A 21,506-nucleotide genomic window follows, 5' to 3' on the forward strand; every position below is an offset into this window, starting at 1 on the left:
ACATTCAGCCTGAAAAGACCAGTAGAACAGAGAGAGTGAGAAGGAGTATAGAAAGAGAGAAGAGAAGCAAGATAGCCAGGTGCAATCCCGTATAGAGATTTAAAAACTAAATAAAGAGTGGCATTTAAGTTGAGAATGGAAGGGCAGCCAACCAAGAGAAGCAAGAGAAGGAGAGATCGAGTCCCGATAGGAAAGAAGGCAAGTAAGCACATCGAAGAGTAATAGATTGATTTAAGAGGAGCGAGGCATGAACATGAAAGGCCAAAGAACGTGACAGTGAAGACCAAGGTTACGTGCAGTGGGAGAGATGGATAGAATAGAGGGAGGAAAATAAATATAGAAAAGGGGGATTTGGAGGGAGAGTGTTAGCTGGAAAGAATATGACCTCGGTCTTTCCTGCATTTAAAGTAAGAAAATGAGAGGCCATCCAAGATTTGATGGCAATAAGACATGCTGAACGAGTGTGATGAATATAGGCGTGAAAGACTAGAAGGACAGAAAGAGCTGAGTATCATCAGCATAGAAGTGATGTGATAGTCCAAAAGAAGAAATTATAGGAACAAGTAGTGAGTTATATAGGGAGACTAGAAAAGGGCCCAGGACTGACCGTTGAACACTGTGATCAAGGGGAAAAGGTGCAGAAGTGTTGCCACCCGAGGAGACAGAAAAAGTTTGATTAGATAAATAAGAAAACCACGATAGTACAGAACCCCAAAAACCAAAAGAAGAAAGGCAGTCCAAAAGCAAAGAGTGATCCACAGTGTCAAAAGCTGCAGATAAATCAAGAATAATGAGAACATAAGAGTGTCTAGATTAGCGAGCTATGCGGAGGGAGTTAAGCACACGGGTCAAGGCTGTCTCACTGGAGTGATGGGGGCGAAAGCCAGACTGAGTGGGGGGAAGAAGAGCTAGACCAGACACAAATGTTGAAATTTGTGAATAAACAAGGTGCTGCAGAAGCTTAGATAGAAAAGGTAAAAGAGATATGGGATGAAAGTTTGAAACAAGAAGGGGATTAGCTGTAGGTTTTTTTAGAATAGGGATAATAATTGCTTGTTTGAAATCAGAAGGAAAAGTGGAAGTAGAGAGACAGATATTGAAGAAAGAAGCAAGAAATGGTACAAAGAGCAGATAGATTTTAGGAATAAGCAGAGAAGGAATAGAATCAGTGGTAATAATGAATCACGGGTCTACATTAGTAAGAAATCCAAGACCAGTGCCAACATTGACTGGGGTAGATGGTGCCCTTTAGCCCCAAGGGCAGGGACGGAGGTTGTCACACAAGCCAGGCCTATCACACCATGCGAGGATGATGAAGTTTGCTGTGCCGAAAGCTCTTTAATTTCAGATGTGAAAGAGACCATTTGATTGTTGGAGCCCAAGAAGATTGCACACAATAATTCAAGACTGCACGGGAATCAAGTTGGGACGGATGATTGAAAAGGTTCTGAGGAGAACAAGCCACCTGCATCATTTCAGAAATAAAATAAGCATGTTGGCTTGGACGAAAAATGAACTTGCAAGGTAAGATGTGGCTCGGTAGCAGTTTCTTTTTAGGATTGCATTGCAATCTTGATGGATTCTCTTCCTTGCACTCATCTTGTTAACGTTGAGTAGGAACCATTGAATGGAATGTCGCTTGTAAGATGCTGGTCTGGTGAGCTTGGATAACCTGATCCAAAAGAGTCAACAATTTGTTGAGGTGCAGACCAGTGCTGGAAATTGAAAGTTTTTACTGGAGGATCCCTCTCCGCCTTATGGGGGTTGGGTTGTGGGGCTCAGGGGTGTGGCCCCAGGCCAGGTCACGCAAAACAGTACATCTTCACAGAAGCCAATCCTGGTGATTTGCATAAAAGCAAAGAGAATTATGGGAACATAAGAATGCCCACAATTTTAATTTAGATATGTTTTATAGTGATTCAGTAAGAAACCCTCTTGAACGAATAATGGACTATGTGGTTTTGATTAGTCGTAATACTCACCCCAACAAAAAGTCTATAAATTGCTGGAGATAAATACCAGTTTGGACAGCTGCACGAGTATGTGAGGCTTTGACTTTCTGTATTAAATTTCCCACGCAAGTCGTCTGAAAGCCAACTGCTTGCTGAAACGTCGGTCGCTTGTCCATGCCATAACGCTGCTTCAGAACAAATCCTGCTGCAGTGTCCTGCGCTAGCCCCTGGTCGTGAGGACCGATCTGTTCTGAGTTATGATCGAGTTAAAGTTAGCCTGCAAATCTGTTCGCCGTTGTTTTGTTGAGAATCACATTAATAGCTACATTCTTCAGTGTAGAGGGGCCACACTTTAGTTCAATGAAGCATTGATTGACATGGTTGGAGTAATGCCCGCTAGGACGAACTGGAATTGCACATTTTTGAAAACGGAGGTTGCATTAATGAATTTTTAAAATGTTGACAACCTTCTCTCTAGCTGGAGAAAACCTGTAGTGTGGGCCAGCTAGGTGGGCGTCACTCGGTGGGTCCCGGTAAAGAGCAGACAGTGGTGTTTAAATGCTAGAACGGATGCAGTCAACCCTTGAGTGAAAGAGTGCATCTGTTCCCTGCACAATTTTTCAAGTTACTTTAGAGGGAAGTGTCAGGGCACTATAGATGTGTATGTGGCAGTGGACCCTCTTGCCATGGTGGAGATACCTTCTCCAAAGAGACTATTGTTAATTAGTCCTTCATCTTGACCCGGCAATCTAATTCTAATCAAAGGAGCATGACGACTCTTTCAACAGAAGCAAAAGATCAACGAAAACGAATGAATTTCCCGTGTAGTCAGAAGTGTGATATTTGTGACTTTAATGCTTCTTAAACGCCCCGTTATTTGCTATTGCTTGTATTGCCATTCTTTTGGCAGTTCATCCTTTGATTAACCACCCGTGTCTACAATAATTATAGTACTCTGAAAGTTTCTCTATTCCAGGAAATGCAATATAAGCAAAAGAAAGTAACACTGCCTAAGAATTTTACAACTTTTATCCCTTTCTTTCAGTTTGGTGCAAACCTTTTCTCCGGATCAGCACATCAAGCCAATTCTGGAGCCATAGTTCCTGCTGTTCCACCTCCCCCACCATTTCCTGTTTCTGGCGCTGCACCCCCGCCGCCGCCACCGCCTCCACCTCCTCCCCCTCCACCTGCTCCTCCTTTGTTTGGGAGTTCCGCACCACCGCCGCCTCCAGGTTTCCTTTTGGGACAACGCTCGCCACCTATACATCCACTTCCATTTGGCTTGAAGCCTAAGAAAGAATTCAAACCCGAACTTGGGATGAAACGACTTAATTGGGCAAAGGTAAGGATCCTTCGCAGTTGCAAATATGCCAGTGAGTTGCATTTAATCATTTTTGTTGTTGCACTTTTTTTTATTTTATTTTTTAAAGCATGTACCTAACAGGAGAGCAGCGGAGTGGTTTGCTACAGTGTGGGTAGCCAGCATTTAGGCTGTCTACTGTTTAACAGTAGTGCAGTTCTGTGAGTTAAGGTCTCTGCGTCCATTGAAATTATTCCTTGGTCAGTTGCTGTTGAAAAAGCCATGTTTTGAGAGATTTGTGAAGTTGGAGAATTGTGGGGGCATTCCGAATCGACACCAGGAGTGAGTTGCAGAGGATGGTGTCACAGCAACACGATGGTCGCTGTGACAACGTTGGCGTCATCGACGCTGTGTCGTGCCATCACGCTGGACCGGCGTTTCCTTCACCGGTCTAGTCTTTTTCAAAATGGGTGCCACCTCCTTTTATTCAGAGGATTCTAGTGGTGCCTTGCGTTGTAACCCTGCCTTCCTGCTTTAGGGTAAGATGCTAGTTTCTTCCTCTCTTTCTTGCCTCCTGAACTACCTACGTTCTACTCTTTATTGGATACTTTGCTGCTGCCCCCACCCCTTCTGCTCTCCGTGCTCGCCTTGCCTTTTGCCTCCTGCCTAATTAGGCATCAAAAGATTAGTTGTGATTGACAAGTGGGTGGGGCTTAGGTCACATGTCCAAGATCCACTTGCACCTGCTCACCAACTCGAAAAGAAAAGAGGCTGAAGGTTTCACAGTCCTGAGCCTAAAATGACCCTTTTCTATCTGCACATGGATATAAGGTTCTGAGTTGACAATTCACTGTTTGTGGGTTTGTCGGGTCACCAGGTAAGGCAGGTTATCTGCGAACAATTTTTTTTGTTGGTAGTTCTTTGTATTTAAACTTGTATTTGTAAACACTTTTTGCACAGTGCTCTTTCTACGAGGGATCAGGAAGTTTTATTTTTACTCTTTTGTTGTTCTGGAATAATTGGATGGAGTTGATGCGTGCTTTGGGCATTCTGTGCGACAAAGGTGTTTTTGTAGGTTCGGATCCCTGTGTCGGTATTGCAACTATTTTGGGTGTTTTTCCCAAGTTGAGCAATATTTGGGAGGAATGCTATGTTCATCAGCTCGGTTATCGACATAGGTGCGGTGATTGTTTTGGTGTAAGCAAAGGGTATGATTTGCTTCTGGGCATTGGGACGCCTTGATTAGTTGGTGGCACATTACCCCATCGCTGACTAATTTGGTAAAGTTAGTATATGCACCGTTACAACCTTGCTCTGGATCTGGCATTTCAATGTTGCCCTTGCCCTGCAGTCCCGTGAAACAGACATGTGGCATCTGTTGAGATTCTCGTGGTATGATAAATAGTGTTTATTGTATAATTGATGCGTTTGGGTCAAGTTGAAATCTCAGAACATTGCACTCTATTGTTTTGATTAATAAATCCTTGAATGTTTGTTTACAAAAATCATGTGTATCATTCACATTCTTGAAGGTAATATGCTGAACTCTGACTTTGAAAACCAATCTTTATAATGTGGTTCTATTCAGTTCACACTCGTGCATACGGTCACCTCTTATTTGAACCAAGTACTTTCTCTTTTTTAAACCATAGAGCACTGGATCGCATTAACTACTTTGAGCTAAAATGTGGACTAGGCGCAAACGTGGCAACATATCCCTTTTAAATGTATGTCTCATCCTTCCTAGTTAGCACAGATTTACTTCTGCAATCACACAACCCCCAATCACCTCGCCTCTGGGTCACTGGTGCCAGAGAAGCTGCCATAGTCGTGCGCTTGGCGCAGAGCCTGTCAGTGCAAGGAACGAGGAGAGAAGGAAAGGGACTGTAGAGTTGGAGACATTCAAAAAGAGGGAAAAAAGAAAAAAATGATGCACAGATTGGGAGGGGCAGGCAAATGGAAAGAAGAAACGAGGGTTGCACAGATCCTCCCCTGAGAAACGCCCACGACTCGGGCTCCCTGCATTGATGAAATGTTAAAGCAAAGGCAACTGCTGTGGACTTGCTCAAAACAAAACGACATGTCTAGGGGAACATGTGCACTGACAGAGAATCAGTGCGGGTGGACATTGTGATCCACAATTACGCGAATCTAGGTGTACAGTGTTCTGCAATGGCGACATTTATACCAGAAGATGTAGGGGAGAATATACGTTGTAGGTTGCTATTGTTTGCAGAAGTTAATGTGTTAGAACACCTAAGAATACACTGGAGTTGGCAAAGTGTCCTGCCTCCAGGTCACGTGATAAGGGAAGCTGGGGGCACGCCCTGTTCGATCAGGGCATTGGCAGGCTAGCGAGTGCTTTTGCTGACCATCCACCAGGCTGTATGATTGCAGGGACAGAGAAAGCAACATCTATCCATAGACGGACTGTACCTAGCAAGGTCACCAGACAAGATCCTAAACATGGAAGTCTTCTCAGAGTAGATCGCAAAGTGTCAAGTTGGGACACTTGAGTTTTCATTTTGGGAGATTATAAATAATAAAAAATATACGTTTTGATGTCTCCCTCGACTGGCACCAAAGCGCACGCCTATAAAACCGCTGATTTGCGACCACGTGCAGATTTGTATACAAGAAGTGTCCTTGCCTGATTCAAATACTGATTTGCGCGTTTAGTCATTTAACCATGTGAGGCAGTTAATGTCCACTTTCTTCCAAATAGTCTTAGTTACATTCATAGTGAAATCACTTTTTAAGACTTGCGTAGTGGGTCTATTTATTTTCAGTTTATGGCAAGCACATTAGAGAAAAAGAGCAGGGGCCTCATAAATTGGGCACAGCGGTAAAAATGTGGTAAGGCTATTACCGCTGCATTTCCGCTCTGCCCAACTTGGGCAGAAAGCCGCGAAGCTTTACCTTCAGCTTTGAGCTGGAGGGAAATCTGGCGAGATTCTGCGCATTCGCGGCGCTATACCCACGGCGCAAATAGCATTGTGGTGATAGCGCCCAAAATGTCCGTTTTTCCACCACCCCCGCAACTCGGGATCCGGCGCTAGAAACGCAATTTGCGTTGGGCAGTATCAAAGTGGATTTGCCGCCAGGATACCGCCCAACTTCTGGAATCCCCAAGAAACTTGCCAGAGACATCAAAGACTTAAACATTGACAGTCTACACGTATCTTGCACTAGAACGCCAAGAAAATAAATAGACCCACTCCGAAAATGTTAAAAAGTCATTATCACTATGCATGTGGGTAAGACTATTTAGAAGAAAGTGGACATTAATTGCCTCACATGGTTAAAGGAGTAAACGCCCAATTCGTGTATCCGATTATTAGGACACTTCTTGTTATATACGTACCTTTGCCCTAAATCCTAATAGAAAATGGTCTCCCGTCCGTTAAACATGTGCCAATGTGGCCATGAAGGCACGGCCTACACTTTCAGACTGGATGAAGCCACATTGGAGCGCCACACGAAGAACCACCTCTGTGCAGTCCTGGAAGGAAATAGAACCTGTGTAATTTAGGCACCGGCATCGCTTCCCCACAAGCCATTGCGTTGGTCTTCTGATCTGTGCTGAAAGGATCCTGTTAGCTAGAGCCGGTCTGTCTCCCTTGTCCTGTGGTGAGGTGGTGTGGGCGTGAGCCCTGCATCCATGTGAAGAGTAGCGGGTCCTCCCAGCACTCGAGGGGCTGGCCGATATGGGGGCCCTTCAGGTTAGGGTTGGGTACGCTACAGGGGCCGGGGCCCACCGTCCCCCTTTGGCTGGCAGTCACGTAGTAACTATGCACAGTACGCTAGCAATCTATAGAAAGATTATTTTCTGAATAACACTGCCACATGTGCCGTTTTTGATCTGACACAGGGTATAAGAATTTTGAAAAATGTCACAGTCGTAGAATATGGAATTGCTGCACATGCTAACGAGTATGTTAAAGTACATCGCTTAAGTGTTTGTAGCATGGTAGTAATGTTCGAATGTTTTTTTGGAAGCAGGTCTCTACATTTAATGTAAACTGTATTGTTGCAATAGATTTGAAGTAAGGTGAAAAGCTGCATACCGATTTTGACTGAGGGCAGCCTTTGATTTCTTTAGCCTTTGAATTCTGCCGTCATATATGATGATAGATCGCATGCAATATTAAGTAAGCCTTTGATGTTTATTTACAGATTAGACCCCAGGAAATGTCAGAAAACTGCTTCTGGGTAATTGCGAATGAGGGCAAATATGAAGACAGGGACATTCTGTGTCAACTGGAGCACACGTTTTGCTGTCAAAGGAAAGGTAGGCAGATGTATCGGTTCATTTAAAAAGCGCAACCTTCATTCACTGCCTGCCATGATGAACATTATTCCTGCTAAATGCCATGCTGTAATGGCTGCCGCTTCTACCCGTGTGCTGTTCCTGCCCACAAGCAACCACAATGCAAGTGTGGCTCTCTTTATAAATATAAAAGGGATGATCTGGACAAACCAGCTGCACCCTCTTGATATTCCAGAGGACTTTGGTGAATCGGCCACATTCACCCTTCTGGGCATTCATTCCAAACACACATGCCATATTCGGTTTCCTTCTTTGGATTTTTTCTAGGAATTTAGCAAGGATTAACCGTCTGGAGATATTTGACCTTGTCCCGAAACGCATATGGCTAATAATTACAATCCTTGTACTTGGGTGTAAGGTGATGGGGTGCTATCATTTGTAGTGTTTTTTTTAAACGTGTGCAATTGCTTTGTTAATTGATCTTAAAGTTCTCCATGGAACTCGTGGAGTTAATGATTTTCAATTAAAAACTTGTTATGAACACAATATATCAATCTACTTAACATGTTATGTTGGGACGTCAATGCTTTGATATGTTATCGGTTATTTATAACGTGCTTAATACCCAGAGGTTTCTAAGCATGGACCCGGGGGTCGAACCTGTGTTCCTCCATGTCTTGCTTCCAAGGCGAGCACGTTGCCCTTGAGCTATCCTCCCTCCTTTGTTGACTTTCACATACTGTGTGCAGTTGCGTTCTTGACTGCTTTCGTCCGGGCATTTTCCCTGCATGTAGCTGTTGTGGGGGGAGGGGGGCCTACCTGAGCGTGCCCACTTGGCAATTTTCCACCACTGAGAATATTAATACAACGATGCTAGTAGTATCCATAATGTAGATATATAAGCGTCGTTTCTGACCTATTAGGTGCAGCCTCCATTTCTTTAAGTTTATTCTGTTTCCAACCCAGTCCTTCAGAATGTGAGGGTGTCTCAAACCTTGCCTACATGTAGTGTTTTCCTGTGAACTCTGACTGTGAGGGATCTCTCTTACCCTCTGAAAGATGTTGCGTATTGGATGGGCTTTCCTTCTGCCAAACCTCAAGACTACCGTTCAGATCAGGTTGGAATAATCTAAACTAAGCGGTTGCTTAAATCATCAAGTTGCTCATTTTGTAGTAAATAAACCAAGCGCAGGACTTTGCTTCAAAAAAATTGAATTATGATTGAATGTAGTACTGCAACTCAGTACTGTTAGGAAAAATATGGAAGACCAGATGGCTATGTGTTCAGTAGGATGGACATCATGAATTGGCTTACCTGGTAAAAGAATATAAGACAACAGGGCTTTTGTCGATACTTGTGATGGGAGAAATGGGGGCCCGGGGGTCCTGTGTTGCAGAAATACAGAAACCCGGTTTTTATTTGTGAGGGTTCTACTTTTCACCTTAAGTCAATGTGCTGAAGAAACTGGTTGTAATGTAATGCACCAAGAAACTCCCTCTGGCCTCTCTACATTGAACATTGTAGGTTCATTGTTAAGGCGGACAGATTTCTTCAATTGATGGATTTACCTGAGTAGAAATGTGCAGGTATTTAGTCCTTGTGGCAGCATCGCAAAGGGGTGTGGACTGATTATTTTGGACCACATTTCTGGAGTGCCTGTCCCCACTGTTCTTAAGTCGCCTGGTACAAGGAGAAGGGTGCCACACGGCACAGGCAGGTCAGCCCCTTAGTACAGATTACTGAGATGTGGTTCAACTCTTTATTTGATAGCAAACATCAAGACCTTTTGAAGCTCAGAGGAGGTTGTTGGGCGTCTGTCCTCTTCTGAGGGAACCAAAAGATGGGTTCTAGTTCCAAACTTGCTGGACCTCCCTAAATATGCTTCTTTTCAATTTTCCATTTGGATTTAATGGTATGTGCAGTCCCCAGTTGACCTCATTCCAGGCACCAGACTCTTCTGGATGCTGTTCTTTCCGGTGGATTCAAACATTCTAGCAAGAATAATGTTAGAACTAAACATTGATTCCTCTGCTAGACCATCTTACCCTCACCTGGTCTTTTGCTCTCATAAACATGTTAAAACATGCATAGAAGCTAACCTATCACTGTACAAGACTAGCCATTTCCACTAAATATCATGCTATGTAATCTATTATTGGTAACTATAATGGACACTAATGAAAATGTAGAACATATATTAAAAACGTATGTACATGGTCCTGGTAGATGTCTTCTGAATGGAAACACCATGACATGTCAATCTGTTTTTAAAATGATATGATATTATTTATAACGCGCTTAATACCCAGAGGTTTCTAAGCGCTGACCCGGGGATCGAACCCATGTTGCTCTGTGTCGTATTGTTTCCAATTATACTGTATTATGGAAATGTGGCCTTTACAAATCGTAGTTCTAATGGATTCCATACTTCCAGATTCCTCATCTTAAATATAATTTCTTGAGCTGTCTTCGGAAAAATGTTCAGTCGCCAGAGGCGCAGTGCGGCACCACCTCTGCCTGGTGACAGTGTCCCCCTCACGCCGTACAGGAGTGTTGGAGTCAGTATATATGGAGCCAACTGCACCCCATGATCCCAGTTCCACACACACAAAGTATGCTGCTTGCAATGCTATTAGTTTCAGCATTTGCTCATTTAATGTGTCATGCTTCAAACCGAGGGCCTCGGGCTTCATGCCTTGCTTGGCCATTGGGAGGCAAATGTTTGTGTCAAAAGGTCTATCTTTAGTGTTTTGGAGAGGATCACGACAGAGGATTGCATATCTTGGTAATCCAAGGATCCTAAGACCTACCAGGAGTGTACAGCCCCCTCTAGGTACGTCCAGTAGGGGGAGCCCCCCAGATAAAGACAAGAAGCAGAAGCTTAGGAAAATGTACAGCTCTTCTAGCGGCTCCAGACATTGCTCTGCTTCATCCTTCACTAGGAAGCCAAGCAGTCACTCTCCCTCCAAGGAAGCTGATGAGACCTCAGTGCAGTCAGCACCTGCATGGGTATCTTTCCCCACCATGTCTTCCTTACTGAGACAGTGGAAGGAATTCAGGCTAAAGATACTTGCCTTTGTCAAGGCGCTGACGGCTTCAGCCTTTGACGCGGTGGGGGTTTCAGGTCTTCGCTGCCTTCCTGAAGGTGGGTTAGATTGTCGATGGAGGATGCCATACCTTATGGGTTTGACCCCCCTGGACATTGTTAAAAGGCAAGACTTTCCTGAGGAGTTATACAACCAGGATGCAGACCTTACAAATTTGGTGTCTGGCTTAAAAGATGCCAGAAGGTTGGAAATCTCACCTGACTTGGGTTTTGTACAAGCTTCAGTATATGGCAAGTATGACACATCTTTTCAGAGAACCATCGCGAAGTTGGCAGAATCTTCGGCCCTGGCTGCAGCTGCTATGCCGATGGTCTAATTAGCTGTGACTGATATTTTGGGAGGGGATCCCCAGGGCCCCCTTTAAGGAGTCCTTGTTTCTCTTTAATCCTCCTGTGGCTACTCCTGTTATGGCAGCATGAGCGAAGCACACCAGACATTTGTTTACTCACCCCACACCTAAGAGCTTAGTAGGTGAGGCCTCGTCAGTTGGGGGGGGTCAACGCTTGCCAGCTTCCCTTCCTTGTCCCAGGACAGGGCGAGCGAGAAGTTCATTGTTTGGGGCGGCACGTTTCTTTCCTCAGGCAGCCTAGTCCTGAGAGCTGTAAATGCCACTTCCACTCTAGCTAAGTACAAACACACCCTGTGGGCTGTGATCTCCAAGGTAGCCAATGATTTGCAGACACAGAAGTTAAAGGATGGGTTTTCCTCATTGGTGGAAGATGGAAAGGAAGCCAAGAATCGGACACTCCACTCTGGCCTTCACACGCAGATCGTGTTGCCCAGCTGATGGGCACTACATTGGTTATTTTCAGGCATTCCTGGTTGAGGACTTCGGTTTTGTGGTAGAGATTCAAGCCACACTGCTTGAAATGCCATTTCATGGCAACAACCTCTTTGGGATGAAGGACAAGGAGTCCTTGAGACTTTTAAGGCCTACAAGACCACAGCTACATCTTGGTTTCGCTGTCCAATAGCCCTCAGGCATTGAGGCAATATTGATTTCGCCCCATTCACTCTTTTGCCCACCGCCGCAGGTATCATAAATCCTTGGGGTAAAAAAGGTCAGCAGCGCTTCCCTCATCACGGAAGGGGCAGAGGTACCCAGAGAGGGGTGTCTGCCACCTCTCCTCTATTCCAAACCCCCTTTAATTTTGACTTTGTCCATTCTTTTTTGGTCATTGGGGTAGTCTGTGTTCATCACAAAATGATGTCTCGACTCTTCTGATGCTTGAGCCTGGTTGCAGTAATACTTCTTCCTTTTGTTCCTCACCCACCCAATTCCCGGCCCCCCAGTCTCCTTCGGCACACACTCCCCATGCTACCTGACGGTGTCCTTTCGTCCTGGACGAGGGTTAGGCCCTCTTTTAAAAAGAGTGCCATGAAGTTAGTGCCTGCTTTAGAGCAAGGGAAGCGGTGGCACTCTGTACTTTCTGGTATGAAAGGAGGACAGGTGCCTGCATCCAATCCTGGGTCTGTGGCTTCTGAATTTGTACGTACTCGAGGATGAATTCAAGGTGTTTACAGTAGCCCAGCTCCTACAGGCCCATGCGCTTCAGTACTGACTAGTGTCACTGGACCTTCAGGAAGCCTACTTCCATGTGCCAATCCATTGGAAGTTCAGAAGGTTCCTGAGGGTCGTAGTGGGTGATTGCCGTTTCCAGTGCTGAATCCTGCCCGTCAGTCTTAACTCAGCAACAGGGCTCCTCCCCAAGCTGTTAGCTCTGGTGGCTGCTTATCTCAATAGGGAAAGGATTCATGTCTTCCCTTTCCCTGGATGATTGGCTCATTCTGGTCTGTTCCCTAGAGTTGGTGACAGCCCTTCTGCACCACATATGCTGGCTTTTGGACATCTTGGGCTTCTCCCTAAATCTTGATGTCCCAGATTGCCAGCACCATTTGCTTCAGTTAATCGCAACAGTGGTGGATGCTCGCACAGGCAGGGCCTATGCTCCAGACATCTTGCAGACACTGAAAGTCGTCTGTCTGGTCCCAGCCTTGGCTTTCCTGCACCTTTGGGATCTAATATCCTCCGTTATGTTGCTGCCAGAGGCATGACTGCAAATGTTCTCACTAGAGTGGCTGCTCCGGAGTCCGTGGTCCCAATTTCGCAGAGACATGTGCAAATGTTTGTGGGTCTCCTGCAAGGTGTCTCACAACCTGCTGTCATGGTCCCTACGGGAAACCCTGTTCGTTCTCTACACATCCCCCACAGTGAAGATCGCTTCTAGCCGATTCCTCTCGCAGGTGTGAGGTAGGCATGGTATCAAAAGCTAGACACAGACACAAGGAAGCAAGTTTGTGAAACCTTTATTAACATGAAAAGGGGTTGGAGACTTCCTGACTGGCCCCATTTCTAAATGGGAATAGTCTCAACCATTAAACTAAGTCAAAATGTAGTAACATGTCTGTCAGTCAAAATAAAAAGATGTCTGTGTCAAACCTATGCTTGCCCTCACTTTCGTCTAGAACAATAATGTGTACAGGATTGGATCAAAATAAAATATTGAGTCAAAATAATAACAGGATGGCACTGGAGCTGTCCCACAGCTCCCTTCACCAAGCGTGAGTTACTTGGGCTTCAACAAAGTTCTTTGTGTTCAAATAGTTCACACAAAGTTCCTTCAGGTTTCTAAGGGCTTACTTTCTCCACAGACTTAGAAGACCTTCCCATCACAGTCTCTCAGGACTTTCACAGTTCACAATACTTTGCTTTCACAGGACTTTCTTGCTCTGGTTTCATCAGGGGGTTCCTTCCTCTACAATTCCAACAAGTTGATTGTTCAATGGTTTCTCTTCACATCAGATTCTCTTGCTCAAAAACGGGGTTCCCTTTGCCAACAGTTCAACAGTTCTTAAGGACTTAACAGCTCTTCATATCAGAGACTTTCAAGAGCACACAGTTATACTCGGCCCTGTGCGGGACCACTCTGATACATTGGCTTCATGGGATTGTGCCCCTGGCACTCTATCACTTTTATCACAGTTCACAATCAGGGTCGTGCCCCAGGCACTCTTCAGCTTCTATTGGGGTTTCAGCTCGCTCTTCCTATCGCGTGAAGCTCCCCACTCATGGTTTCTATTTTGCTCCTTCTTCGAGCTTCGCACAGCTCCTCTGTACTTTGGGAGAGGGTTTCAATTTTAGCATAGTCTTAAGACAACATGTAAACATACACGAGGCCACTCTGTTACTTTGTTTCCTTCGCTTTCACAATTATTGTTTTCACATTGCAGTTCACAGTGGACAGTTGAAGCTTTCTCTTCAGTGCGTCTTTCTTCCTACGCTTGTCCTTAACTTGAAATAAACGATCTCTCGCGCTTTGCGTGTTTCACCCACTGTGCTCCAATCTCACTTTGAACTCACTGGTTGTGATTACTTTAGCTTTTGAGATTGTCATGTCGAGGTCAGGGGCTCTTTGCCTGCCACTTACACTCTGGGGCTGCCTCGCTGGCCCTGGGAAACTAGCACATATTCAAGGACTTCCCTTCAGAGATCAGCATACCACACAATCCCTTTCTGGATCCTTGGATACACAGCTCCATAGCCATGCTTTCTCTCGTCTTCTCAAACCACGGCTCTGTGTCTCGGCGCTTCGTTCTCCAACAGCAGTACTCTGGGGAAAGGGGGTGGTTTGAGGGAGGTGCTCTGGCTTTTCCAGTTGCATCTCAACTCGTTGTCTGACTCTGGTTGCTTCTCAGGCTCTAACTTGTTCGGACTGTTTCTTGCAGCTACTCCTTTTATACATATGTGGAGTATTAACAAGCTTCAGGTGGATACAATCTTCGCCCAGTGCCTGACTTCGCCTGACCCTGTTAGTGGGACATTCATGAAAATAATAGTGCCTCTGAATGTAGTTTTGTCGTTTTAATTGCACCATGATATTTTGGAACGAAGGAGTATACTGGTGAAATGCTCCTCTTCCTCTTCTCCGTCCTCTCGTCAAAGGAATGGGGAAAGTGGGTGTCTGCATAACAGTAAGCCATATAAGCTGAGGGAATGTCGGGTAGTGGGGAGTTTGAAAATGGGGGATACCATATCTCACCTTTGGGTAATCCCTCCCCAATCCCAGAGGACCCTCTACCCAGGTGATCCTCCCTTGCTAGTCCACCCCCAGCATTGGGATCCAAAAGTGTTGGACCTCCCCTGGCCACCTGTCTTGGGAGGATGGCTCAGGGCCAACCCGCTCGCCTTCGAAGCAAGACGACATGAAGCAAAACAGGTTCGATCACCGGTCCGCACTTAGAAACCTCTGGGTATTAAGCACGTTATAAATAACCAATCATAATCATCACCTGTTTAGAGGATCCCGGGAGTGGGAACGGAAAACCCCCCTGGTTTTTCACACCATGGTACAACTAAGAAAACCTATGAATTTGTATTTCAGTGGAAGACATGACATGCAACTGATCTTAGTCTTAATGCAGCACGTGTAGGGGCTGTAATGATTCTTCTCTTAGTTAATTGAGAGGACTTGGATTGTCCACTTTATGAAAAGTTTAATTTCAGTTTTAAGTGTGCTCTTCTCCACTCGAAACAAAAATTGGGAAGTACCTATAGTGTTATCTATGTATTTCTAGTCGGAACAGGATGCTTGTTTTGGTTGAGCTGTCCTCAGTTTTCTGGTGTAGGTGATGTTCTCTCTCCTCCTTACTTCAGGGTCTGTACCACTGTGGAAGATGAGGACTCTGGGGGAGGGTGTAATCCACTACAAGAACAAATGATGTACCCCTCTACCTCTCAGTAATGTTTTCTGATAAATTAGATCGTCCCTTAGATTCCTCTTCACCCTTCCATCCTGGCATGCTCCTCTTAGTGGAAAGCGCATACACCACCTGCTGTTCCACAACAGTCCCTCTACTGTTTAGTGCTAGGAAAAGAGACAGAAATGAGGTCATGGGCTGCAGGCAACTCCATATATACTGGCCCCAAAATCACATCCCGCCCTAATTGTCATGCTGTGGCGTAGTGGTACCTTGCTGCTCCCAAATGTGGCTGGAAACCATTCTGAAGACTGCTGATTGTGGAATATTTTTATCCACACCAATGCGCCACACTGCACCCCTTTGCCAATGGGGAAAGGAAACTGCCAAAAATGGATGTGATAACTCCCGTGCGCTCTAAATCTGCAAAATTGCGCATTCACAAACCACAAAAGAGCTGTAAACCCTGTCACACACACACAGGCAAAGTTAGTGTAAAAACAGGAGTCACTGCTGTCACCTGTCATCTGTCACCTATCACTTGAATCGATGCCACAGACGTGGGTTAAAATCCGAAAATGCTCTTAAGAATTCAGTCATTTTCCCCATTGAATTATTGAAAGTAAAGTGCGCTGAAATCATGGATTCTCCGGTCAGTCAGAGGAATCCAGGCCTCCCTGCCTGGCAGCTGCTTCAGAAAATTAGCTGCCAAACCCAGTTTAAAAGTGTTTGTTTCCTGATCAAAATGGCAAAATTCACCTATTTAAAGCATGTTTGTGAAGGGCCAATTCTTTTGAAATGTCCAAATCCCTTATAAACTGTGCTTGTATTTGATATGTGAACTGAAAAGACTTTAATGTACAGGAACCCAGTCTGGAACGAATCAACTATTTATTTCTGATCTGATAGCCCAGCCTGGGAAGATTCACATTTCAGCTTGACACAGTTGCTACAGGAAGGCTTAATGGCTGCTGAATGGTTCCTCCATAATGAAAACAAAGAAAGCTTCAGACATTCGTCTGCTGGCTGACCCAAGGACAAAGGAAGGCTTGGACACCCATCCTCCTAAAGGAGGGGCAGGATGTGGAGGAGGTTTCTCAGTGAACTTCAAAGGACTGGCCAATTGCTCACTTGGGAAGTAAGGAAAAAAAACCTGGACTGGATTTTGAATGGAAATTACATGTTTTTGCCTCAGAACTTTGACATTTAACATGGCAGCCAAAATAAGTAGACAAGTGAAAAATACAAATTTATAAATCTGAACTTTCAACTAGAAAGTTGAAAATGTGGTAGGAGTTCTTACTACATAAGGAACCAAAGATAAACCAAAACACTGATTGTGGCAAAACTATTAATGTTGCAAGCTTAAAATTGTATGTACATGATCCACTGATCAAGCGCTCAGAGATGTATTGAATAAGAAATGATTAATCCAAACCATTATGGTGAACATTGATAGAAATCTGTAGAATGAGAAAGACAGCTCACACAAAGATGGATATTGAATGTGGATGTAGACAATCAAATATGAAATGTGTCCAATTTTATTAGAGTACATAATGTTAGAAATGTACATGTGTGCAAGAGTTATGTTTTGGGTAAAAATCTAGGTGGGAGTTCCTAAATCCTGTCATAATGATGACCACTCGGTTCAGACTGCCAACCAGGACAAAGCGCATGCCTGTAGCCGCTCAGACATGGGGGTGTGTTTTTGTAGTTATGCCCACACCATAAACTTTGTAATGTATAAATATAGGAGTTTCACTACACATAGACACACTGCTTCCAGAACCCATCCAGATTTCAGCACAGCACCTTATTCCAGAACACTTAATCTTGTAGCTGACTCCAGAACTCTTTGAAGATCTGGATTTCTTTGCAGAATCCAGACTTAGCATTGCTTGCTAGCTTGACCCAATTGCAAACCTCCACAATTTAAAATAAGAATTCTGATTGAGCTTGGCTTGCTACGATTAAGGCTTGCCCGTTGAAACTTGCATCCTGCCATCTACCGTGTCCAGTAATCAGAAGGGGCCCTTCCAAATCCAGTCTGAGGTGCTTTCCAAAATTGACCGGATCCACGCTGCAGATCAAAATCCCTCCAGAGGTGCCCAGTTGCCGGTAGACCTGATCCACCCAATGACCAGAGCTGACAGTCCAATTTACTTATAAAGGACTGTAAGTATAATGGGAAGAACAGTGACCCATAATATATTTGCATTGTATTATCCCTATCTCAACCCACCCCATCTTTAATTCAGAATCATAGTATTGTTAGAATCATTCTTGCGCTGATTTTCTCATCTGTGTTACAAAACCATAACTCCCTAGTGATTTTGAAGTAACTAAAGTAAATCCCAGAAGAAATTGAGGACCCATCACGTGAATGGTTGCGCTGGCCACATAGCCGTGAAGATTCATGTGTGGTCTCTTCTTTTTAATAGTCATTATCTGTCATTTTAAATCTAATTTCTGTTTTCATTTTCGTGCCCATTTTGCAAAAACGCCTCTCACTAAAACCTTTAACAAGTTCAGTTTTAAATATGGAAACGAAATTTCAACTCACTGATACCCAAGACCCTTAGCTACACCCGCGTCTTCTCCAATATTGCATAGTAAAAGTTTGCCGCGAATTTACAAAGTTAAAAAGTTTACATGTGTCTTTTGCCCATTTCAAAGTGTTTTGTACATCCCATTCTGATCTAAAGTATGTAATGTTGTTTATATTATAGCTCATGTGTGTTAGGATTTGTTTAGAGTTGCTTTCCTTAGAACTTTACTCCATTTAAGCATTTTTGCACCCTTTTGCATTATTTCACAAAGCCATTCTCACCTGTCAGTTTAAAAGTGTAATTTGCCAAAACGGTTGTTCTCTCTTGTTTGGGGAGGGAAGATTGCCTATAAACTCTAGAACTTCTCTTTCATTCCTGAATACCTGCTGGTTACTGACATTGGTGTAGGATTGCTCATTTGTATTTAAACCACTTTTCAGGGGGAATCTTAACCTAAACGCTTTCTGTGCACAAAATACAACTGTTCTTTTTCCTACGTTTTCTATTTTTCATCATCATCAGTGAATTCAATTGCTTTGTTTATTTTCTGAAGTGTTTGGTGATTGCTGTCATATATATATATATACACACACACACCTTTACAAACTAGCCTGATTCCTAGTTCATTGTGACCTGGGGGGTATTTTGAGACGGGTGTGATATGAGTGGTATGTCATTCAGAATAATGAATTTATAGAAATAAAAATAAGGGTTCCATTGCACGCTACATGTTAAACCTGGGTGTGTGCCTGATGGAAATCCCTTACATGATGCTGTAGAAGATTTATCTAAGATGATAAATCTGTGGGAGGAAAGTCTAATCCTTGAGCAAGAATTTAAAGATTCATGTGTAAACGTCTTATGGTACTGGTGGGCCATCTCCAGCTGTCCGTCAGTCTGTGGATTTAATGTTAATACAGAGGCCTTATACACACAAAGGATTATGTAAAATAACAAAAGAGAGCTGATGAGCTGAAGATTTATGCAATAAAACGTTGCTACATTGCCCAAAAAGTAAATATATATTCTAGAAAGCAACTGTTGTAAGAAGCCTAGTTTGGAACTACTGCCATCAAATTTGAGTTGTGTGGCTGCTAAATGATAAGTTCATGTAAGATCCAGTTTTGGAATGACCTTAACAACTTCAAATCGGAGAAAAGGGATGTGCAAGTTAAATTCACGAGTGCTGAACCCAAGTTGGAGTTAGTTTCTACATATTGCACACTGGCCCCAAATAGATTTGGGCCCTGCATTTATTCTGTGAATCTCTGAACCGATTATCAACCTTTTGCAGCAAAAAAAGAAATAGTTTAAAGTAGGGTTATGGAATAGCGTTTGTTTTACAGATGATCCAATATGATAGATTGCTGCTCCACTGATACAGAAGTCAGCATTGTTCCCTGTAGCTGCTAATCTGAGTGGTTTTATCAAACATATCAAACATATTTGTTATCAAGTTGGTAGGACTCTCCTTGAACTCCTTTCTTTTCCCTTCTTTTTTTAACAACTTTATTTAAAATCAGTTGCAAATACAAAGCAAGATACAACAATAGGACACAGATATCTATTACTGCGTAATGTGCTGCCTTCTTTGGACAATGCCACCCTCCCCGCAGCCCACAAACTTTTATGTAAGGGACTCATGGTGGCAACAGTAAAGACAGACACAAGTGATCACAGTTCAAGGGTGTTTATTAAACTGTATAGGTAAATTGGAAAAACGCCTAATCTAAATCTAAGATGGGATCAAGGTACAACCATCAAATAAAACCAAGGCAGTCCTGGTGGCGTTGTGTCAAAAGGGCCTATACTAAGAACTATTGCCAATCCTGATGCTAAATGCATACACAAGAGTGTGTGATAAGGTTCACAAGAAAGAAATAAGTGTTCACAAATAATAGGTCAGGATGCGGTAGTCAGGGTCTCCCCCACATTTTGAGCATGGGACAAGACAGGATTTTGGAGCACAGCACACGCTCAAACTTTCCCAGCACCATACAACAGTTCCACTCTCAGCAATCGGGACCCTCGATGGTTAAGTCTCTTTTCTACAAAAAGTCTCTTGCCTCAGAGTAGCTGATGGGTTTCAAAATAATAAACAAAAGTTCCTTTCTGCTTCTACATTGGGTGATGCCTTTCCACCCTTGGATCCCCTCTTCCAGGCTCCGATGCACCAAAAAGTTATTTGCAATATCAGGACATTCCTGCTTTCCTGCTCTGGTCTCCGGTCCCCGTCCTCCGCGTACAGAACTAATGAAGGGAAAGCCACCCAGCGGTAGCTTTTGTTTACCACAGCTGGCTGGCTTTTCCTTCATTAGTGCCGCAAAAGCAAAAGCCAGCACAGGAGGGCATCCATTTCACAAAATGGATGCGCCCATGTGCTTGCTTTTGTGAATTTTGAGCTTGAATAGCTCAAAACTTTACATAGGAAGTTTTAAAAAAGAGAATGCTAGTATTTTTTTTAATGTTGCCTATCTATTTTTTAAATAAAATGTTTACTAGACCATGCCTTTAAGTTTCTTGCTTCCGAGGGTCTGATGGGTTCACAAGAAATAATAAACAAAAGCTCCTTTCGGATTGCACTTGGGGTGATGATTTGTCGCCCCTGGGTCCCCCTCTTCCGGGCTCAGACCCCTCTTGAATGTTAGCCTCCCTCCGCCAGGTTCACTATAGCTTGTATTCCAAGGGCTTCTTAAACAATCTTCATCACCACTTTTAATGTCTTTTTAAACAGCTCACTGTGGACCTCCCTCTATCAGTTTCACTCTTGTCAATCTCACCATGCAGGATTCGTTTCCCTTAGCTTTCAATTACTTGCCAGTCAAAGACTTTGACTGTACAGTGGATTTTGCTAGACCTCTGTATGACCACTTTGACATTGTTCTTGCGGCCCTCGCACAGGCTTCTGTTATCTGTAGTTTCAACCAAAAATGGGGGATCAACTAGAGTCTCTCGCCGGCACCCAATTGGTGCTGGACCCTTTTAATTGGCTTTCCCCTAAGACCTTCACAGTTCTTTGAACTTCCCTTTTACTGATCTTTCATAACTTTCACTCAACACAGTTTGGTTTCTTATTGATTCTCCACTTGACTCACCGGCTGTGATGAATCGCTTGGCTTTGCTCGTATCTGGAGTCAAGAGTAGTACCATGGTAGCAAGTGTCTTCTGTTCTCCTGCTTGTCAGAGTAGGTGCGCTCAGTGTACCATTGACATCTGTTGCAGAACACGTTAGCTTTTGTTCACGGTCTTCTGGTTCCTTGAAAGCTTTATTTGCATCCTTTTTTCTTCACAAAGGGCCTTACTCTTCTGGGCTCGGACCCTGCTCCCAAAAGGTACAATTTTAACAAAAAAAGGGTTTTGTGACTTCTAGTGCCATAAAGCACTGGGCTGATTTTGCTCCCACTTCCTGACTCCCCGAAAGGGCACTTTCATTGGGAGCTGCAGGAGCCAAAAGGGGATGTTCGTAGGTGGTCAGGGTCTCTCCCTTTGCCCTTCAGAGACCTGGGTTTTCCTGCCTGGCCCCGGGGAGGAGTTTAACTGTTAGTACCACAAGGCAACCCCAGCTGCCCCTGGTCTTGCCTTATAGAAAGGGCTGTTTCCTCCTCCACACAGCAATCGCCTCTCTG

The 21,506-nt window shown here is 44.0% G+C and overlaps 1 protein-coding gene across 7 annotated transcripts in view; it reads left to right on the forward strand.

The window, feature by feature from the left end:
- DIAPH3 (diaphanous related formin 3) overlaps positions 1 to 21,506 on the forward strand; it is a 2,562,783-nt gene that overhangs the window by 1,041,377 nt on the left and 1,499,900 nt on the right. For all 7 annotated transcript variants that reach the window (XM_069640497.1, XM_069640493.1, XM_069640496.1 and 4 more), the window contains 2 exons: positions 2,998 to 3,294; positions 7,429 to 7,543. In XM_069640497.1, coding sequence (XP_069496598.1) covers positions 2,998 to 3,294; positions 7,429 to 7,543 — 412 coding nt within the window. The remainder of the gene's footprint in view (positions 1 to 2,997; positions 3,295 to 7,428; positions 7,544 to 21,506) is intronic.

This window comes from Ambystoma mexicanum, chromosome 7q (assembly GCF_040938575.1).
Source record: "Ambystoma mexicanum isolate Mex_15411 chromosome 7q, UKY_AmexF1_1, whole genome shotgun sequence".
NCBI classification, from domain to species: domain Eukaryota; kingdom Metazoa; phylum Chordata; class Amphibia; order Caudata; family Ambystomatidae; genus Ambystoma; species Ambystoma mexicanum.